This window comes from Asparagus officinalis, chromosome 7 (genome assembly GCF_001876935.1).
Source record: "Asparagus officinalis chromosome 7, Aspof.V1, whole genome shotgun sequence".
Classification (NCBI taxonomy): domain Eukaryota; kingdom Viridiplantae; phylum Streptophyta; class Magnoliopsida; order Asparagales; family Asparagaceae; genus Asparagus; species Asparagus officinalis.
In genome coordinates this window covers 55,349,924-55,357,427 of record NC_033800.1, presented here as the reverse complement: position 1 = coordinate 55,357,427, position 7,504 = coordinate 55,349,924, and the positions used below count along the sequence as shown (strand labels likewise).

The 7,504-nt window shown below is 38.5% G+C and overlaps 1 protein-coding gene across 1 annotated transcript; it reads right to left on the bottom strand.

The window, feature by feature from the left end:
- Positions 995-1,945, bottom strand: LOC109847164. Its single transcript, XM_020416407.1, has 2 exons — positions 1,688-1,945; positions 995-1,645 (listed from the first exon to the last, which is right to left on the bottom strand). The coding sequence occupies exons 1-2, from the start codon at positions 1,943-1,945 to the stop codon at positions 995-997; spliced, it is 909 nt and encodes a 302-aa protein (XP_020271996.1).

Below are 7,504 nucleotides of genomic sequence, written 5' to 3'. Positions count from 1 at the left end.
ACAAGTCATCGATCCTCGGTAATGGGTACCGGTTACGGATAGTGACCTTGTTCAACTCGCGATAATCTATACATATTCGCATACTCCCGTCCTTCTTCTTCACAAAAAGGACCGGTGCTCCCCACGAAGAATGACTCCGTCGAATGAAGCCCTAAGACAATAACTCATCGATCTGGATCTGTAGCTCCCTCATCTCAGCAGGCGCCATACGATAGGGAGCTCGGGAAATCGGTGCGGTGCCTGGCTGCAACTCTATGCAAAACTCGACCTCTCTCACTGGAGGTAATCCTGGTATGTCCTGGAAGACATCCTGGAAATCTGAGACTACTCGCATCTCACTCAAATCTGCACTCCGATCCCGTAATATCACCTCCTCTACGTATGCCAGAAATGACTCCGCAAACTGGTTGCCTCTGGAGGTGGCTACCACTAACTCTGATCCATCATATGCTCTCAAACTGACTGTTTTCACAAAACAGTCGATACTCACATGGTAGGAAGATAGCCAATCCATACCAAGAATCACATCAAATTCAAACATATTCAATACGATTAAATCAATCGCGAACTCAGAATCGTCCAAGCTGACGATGCATCTCATACAAACACTCTCTAACTGAGACATCTCTCCCAATGGAGTAGATACAGATAAAGGGAAATCTAACGGCTGAGCTACAAGCCAAAGTCTAGTTGAAAAATCATAGGAGATAAAAGAATGCGAAGCGCCAGAATAAAAAAGAATGCATGCTGGAAAGGAATTCACACGGAATGTACCTTCCACCACAGCTCCGCTCGCGCCATGATAGCGAGGAACCACTGCATACACTCTTCCGGTTTGCTGCTCTGCATCACCTGAAGTGTATGGTGCCATCTGCCTCTGCTGGGTCTCCTGAACTGCTCGAACCTGTCCCTCAATCCTCGGGACTGCTGGAGGTACCTCTATCCTCAGCTACGAGCCCTGACCGCGTCCCTGAGCGCGGTTCTGCTACTGCTGCTACTGTGTCCTGCCCTGCTGGCCTGCTGTGGGTGCGCTGCGGCACTCGGCCGCTCGGTGCCCAATCTTGTTACAATTGTAACAAGCTCCCTGGAATCGGCACTGCTGCTGCGCTCTCTGGTCCTGCTGATGTCCCTTCTTATGGGGACCCTGCTGATGCGGACCCTTGCTCTGCTGGTGGGGCCCTCCTGAGCCTCCAAATGGTCTCTTACCCTTTCCTTTGTCCTCGGGCTGTCCTGACTTACCGTTGTCCTTACCCTTGATAAAATAGGCTGTATCCGTCTCCTGAGCCATGGCAGCATCTGCTACCTCCTGATCTGAACGAAATCCCTGAGATACTATGTACCGACGCAACCCCGGACGAAGTCCCATCAAAAACATCTGAGCCTGACGCTCCTCTGTGTGCCACATACCGGTGAATCTATGCAACGACATGAACTTACTCTTACAGTCCATGACAGACATATCCCCCTGCTCTAAACGAGCCAACTCTAACTCCTTTTCGGCTTTCACTGCAGCCGAAACATACTGCTCATCAAAAAGATATATGAAGGTCTCCCACGAAACCGTCATCTTCTGCTCTGGGGTGAAGCGAAGTCGGTACCATCCTCCTGCATCTCCCTTGAGGCTAAAAGCCGCTAGCCTCTGCTTCTGCACCGAATTAACATTCAGCATATCCAAGATGTTACTCACATCCTCTTTCCACTTGTGTGCAGCAATGGAATCCGTCGAACCGTGGAACTCTGGTGCTTTCAACTTCTGATACCTCTCAACTAAACGAAGCCAAGCCTCCTGATCAGCTGCTCCGTCCTCAACTGGTGGTGTCGGTGGGACCACTGGTTCCCTCTCTGGTATTTCCTCTCGAATAGATGACTCCTGAACGAGTACCTCTTCATGAACGGAAGGCTCTTGACGAACCTGGGCTTTTAACTGCTCCTCAATAGCCGCCATACGAGCTGCCAATAGTGCTATGAGATCCACTAAGTACTGCAGAGCCTGCTGTGGCTCGGGCTCCCTATCTTCCTGCCCAACTCCCTGAGCATGAGAAACTCGGCGTCCACGACCTCTTCCTGACATCTATAATTTCAAAATAAAGATTATTACGCAGCAAATAGGATCTCAAACATGAAGCATATAACATATACCAATAAGTAAACCGTATCACATATATCTCATATCATGCTTTATTATTCAAAGCAAATAGATCATCATAAAAAAAATGATTTTCCGCGTACATACCTATGTTATAGTACGGTCCTCACTCGATGCTAAGGGATTCCTAGCGGACTGTTATATATGATCCCTAGGAAACTCTATTCTTAAACTCCACACATGATACAGGATATAGGAACTAGAGCTCTGATACCAACTGTGACGCCCTAGGGTTCACACAAGGCTACAGTCCCAGGTGAAACCCAGATCGTCAAACCTACCAAGCACTAAACACCATGCTACGACATGTTTCACCATCACAATCGTTATCTCTCTAGTGGAAACAATAAATAGATGAAGGTACAGATAGGCAAAACTAGAAATAGAACAATACCGAGTATACACAGAAGAAACATAAGAAATATTAATAATGAGTCCAACTGGAAAGAAAATAGATATATCTCTGAGTCTGAACCGAGTCTCAAATACAATAAGTCAAATAAACGAAGTCTCACAAGAGTTCTCAACTCTAAAATAAAATACTAATCTAGAGTCTGAAAAATAACCAACTACATGTGGAGTTCTGAAAAGACTACAAAATATAATAAATAGCTAAACGGATAACTAAGATGTCCCATCAACCTGCGACTCTCCGTGCGCCGGACTCGCTGCCTGAAAGAGGGGAAACAATGAGCATCAAAGCGCTAGCGAGATCATCACTACCTCTCCCTAGGGGAAGGGGTAGGAGAAAATAGAAAAATAGAGTCATTATATTCATATATCAAATCATTCATAAAATTCTTCATGAAGGAAAAACAATGGTCAAGGAAAAGTACTCCAATCTCCAACATAAGGAATAAGTATCTCATCTCGAAGTACATCCGAGTAGCCTGCTCTAATATAAGAGGATGTCAGCTAAAACAAAACGAAATATATCTGCCGCTCATAACGGGTGTGCCAAAAATCTCAACATAAATACCCTACTCACGGGTAGTCTATCATGGAAGTACAAAACATAACTGATCAAATATTTATGTGTGCATCATCTTGTACGATAGCGATACTTTTGTAATGCTCTTACTCAATCGCTCTGCGACAATAGGATTTATTATCTCCCTATTCCGGATGCATGTAATAATGATACTTTTGTAATACTCTTACTCAATCGTTCTACAGCAAATAGTTTTCATCTCCCTATTTCCGGATACGTATAAGACAACATTATTCAATATGTGTTTATCAATCTATAGATCTCATGTCAAGTGTGTGTCGATCTAACACAATCTAGCATACATGCACAAATCTCGGTGTGCGTGTCCACATCTGAAGTTCACCATCATCCCAGGTGTTTAACAACCACTAATGTCATAGTCTATCATCATAGGGTCGAGAAATTTGTTCGACAACCGAAAAAAACCTCAAGTAAACATACACAGCCAAAACCAACTGGCGGTTGACCGTGGCGGTCGACCGCGACGGGCTCCAGAGACTACCCAGGTCTCTGTCCTACACGCGGTCGACCATGGCGGTCGACCGTGAACCCTGTTTCCACTTTCTCCAGATTATAACATGTTGTGTTCTCGTCGTGTTTTCGTGATTCAAACATGATAAAAACTTCATGAAACTTGCATACAAGCATGGTACAGTGGATAGAATTATCTGGAAATAAATCAACATATATAAATCATGATTTTATGCATTAGATTTATATTCAAAACCCTAAAACATGCATAAAAGCTCCAAACAACAAATCAAACTTCTTTCTTTAGTTTAACCACATTTTAGAATCATCATCAGATCTAAATCACATCTGTGAAAATGTTCTTAACCTTTTTAGCATGAAAAGACCTAATCTTTATACATATAATACAAAAGAATTGTCTTTTATACATAATCTATTCGTTTAGGCTCTATAAAACATGTTTAAATCTCTTTAAAAACGTTTTAAAAACCGGGAGGGAGATTAGTAGAGATGATACTCGCCTTTGGTTGTAGTAAAACGTGTTAGAAGCAAGGTTGAAAGAAAACTCCACTCCAAAAGCCAAGAATCACCCGAAAATTCCACTTGAAAGCCTTCAATCTTCTCTAAGAAATCAAACTAGGGTTTGGGGGTTTTGGTGGCTATTAACATTCTTAGGAAAACTGAGAAAATCATGAAAAACTCATATATATATCAGGGGAAAATAAATATGGGTTTAGAAATCCGAAACCAACTCAAAATAGGAGAAAAAAACAAACCGCAGGTATCGCGGTGGACCGTGGCGGTCGACCGGGCTGCGGTGGACCGCGACGGTCGACCGGACTAGGATTTCCCAGATTCTCAATGAGTTGGCCATATGTGCATGTTTCAACACTTCTATCTCTCATGTATGAACTCGTTCATACTCAAAACACATGGTATTATACCATTTAATGATATTTATCATACTAAATATCCACATATCATAATTTATCACACATAAACTTTATTATTCATAAATTATTGGGGTTTTACAAGTTGACCCCTTTATCCTTTATCATCCTCCCTCGGTAGACAACCTCTCCCCTATTGGTTGTGTGATTCTAGACATAAACAATTCTCACCTATGAAATTATCTTCATAATAAAGGAGACAAATATATATTATGTGTGAGTGGCCAAACAAGAAAAAAAATCCAAAATCCATAGAGTTTATGCAACTCTTAGAAATACTCAAAAAAATCTTTTGAAGATTTTACAAGAAAAACCAACTTATAAAATTAGTAGAAGTACATAAAAGACTTTAAGAAATTGTATATTTTAGAATAAAATGCAAAAGACTTCAAAAAAATATTGAAAACTTTCTTCAAAATTTCAAGAATTTACAAAATTTGTAGAAAAATCTTAGATATTACAAAATTTGTACGAAAAAATCTAAAATAATTTCATACATGGCAAATTATCCTAGTTAATAAAAATATCTTTAACATGATTTTGTTGTGAGCATGTTCTAATTAATTAATTAAAATATCTTTAATAAGATGCAAGTTATACATTTTTCAATCTCAACGTTCAACTACTTCTCAAGAAATTACAAAATAGAAAATCTCATAACTTAAAAAAATTATTTACTAGAGAAAACATATGAAAAATTATAGTTTCAACAATCTAAAGATTTAAATTTGGTACCTATTAAATAAAAAAATAAAACTCTTTATTTTATCATTTGTTTATATTTAAATTTGAAAATAAAGGTAATAATTAGATGACATCATAAAATATTCTCAATTGCTAAATTATCTACATAACTAAGGCAAATGTTAATTATGTGTTGATTAACCAAGATAGACATTATCCGAAATCCATAGAACTTACAACTCATAGACATACCCAAAAAATATTCCATAATTTGAACGATTTAAAAAAAAATCAACTTACAAAAATAGTAAAAATGTCCCATTTTTTTTTTTTAGAAATTGTGTATTTTGCAAAAAATTTCACAAAACTTATAGAAACCCTAAAATATTATAAAATATTAAAAATTTAATAAAAAGATATATTTTTTTTTGAAATTTGTAAAAAAAATCTAGAATTACAAACATTTTAATTTTTTTTTGGAAAAGTCCTTAATTTAATTATACACTAGAAATTGATAAAGTTTACAGTAAAGATGACCCTAAAACGTCAAAAAAATCCATAAAATTTCATTAATTCATAATAAGAACCTTAGAGGTTAAAAAAAATTGGTCAAGTAGCGTGAATATGAATGACAAGAAAATATTATGAAATTTGGGGAAATAAAACCTTAAGAAGGAACAATATTAGAATTTAGAACTCATTTACGATCATTATCTGCACAATAACTTTTGCAACAAGGGCAAACATATGGTCTATTTACATGTATTATAATGCATACTTAGTTGCCATTTATATAAGGAAATGTAGGAACTTGGTACCAAGCATAAATTTTGTGCTTGGTAGTGAGACGTTTCATTCCCACTACTCTAATTCATGTTAATATGGTCCCCTATTTGAATGAGTAGAGGGGAATGAACTATATATATATATATATATATATATATATATATAATAATGGATATGCTTAGTACCAAACACCAAATTAGTGCTTGAAAGTGAGGTGACTCATTTTCATACACTTATTTAAATAGGGGGGACCACATTCATATGGGTGCATGATGAGGGGTAAATAAAAGAAAACTGCAAGCGTACAAGTATCAAGTTATAGTATAAAATCTGTTGATCCCACGAGGAAGGTGTTGTAGGAAATAATCCAAATTGGCTCCTAAGTTGTGTGTAGATAATTACGAGTGATAATGTGAATGTGGAGAAATATGAGGAAAGTGTGATTATTTGCAAATAAAGAAAAGCTAGATTAAGATAGGAGTAAGAAAGATGAAGAAATTATAGAAAAAAAATCAAGAATAAAGAGAAAATTCACAACAACTAAAAGATGGAGAAAATTAATTAGGGAAATGAGTAATCTAGAATTGAATCTACTAGTTGAATTCATTTAAGATTTATGAACTATTCTCTTTTTATCACATTTTACTTTTGATATACATATATATATGTTGATGACTAAGATCAAACAATCAGTTGTATCCAAAATAGGATAGGTTCGGTTCAGTATTGAAGAGGGGCCGCTTCCTTCCCTGACTTTAAGTCTGGTTCTTGAATTGGAGTGTTGATCAGTCTACACATGTAGAACTCGTAAGAGGGCGGGGATTAGTTCCCCTATTGTACATCCAACGATCAAGTTAGCTGATGAACTCGAGTGGGAAAAGTAAGAACTGTGTGTTCTTGTGTGCAGTAATATGTTCCAAAGTCAGATTTGTGTTCAAAAGTCCCCTCTACAAGTTTGAATAATATCTATATTTATATCCAAAGCACGAGAGGTAAACTGGTCACTTCGGGTGAGCACAATGAGGCGTTAGCAAAGTGCGGGTTGGCAGTTGAGTCAGCTTTTGCTTTACAGGTGATGGATGGTGACTGGAGACTGGAGGGTAGATCACTTTGGCATTAAATAGGAAGTGATCAGCGACGAGACAGTGGCCCACGTGGTCCAATGAGTCATGAAGACTATCGGGGCCAGAGAAATAATGCATCTATAATGCATTAAATGCGATGCGAACATGTAGCCAGTGAGGATGGCTTCGTCGAGAAGTAACATCATTTCGAGGCGGTTTCAAGAGGTATTATGGACGAGTAGTCGAGTGGACTCTTGGCGAGTCGTCCAGGACGAGAGGACCGACTAACACCGCCTTTCGTGTCAGCATGGAAGAATATCGACTTAACGAATCGACTGAGTCAGACTCTGGGGATCTAGGCCATCCAGTTGAGCGGGGCAAGATGTATAAGGATACATCTGTTTGTTTACCG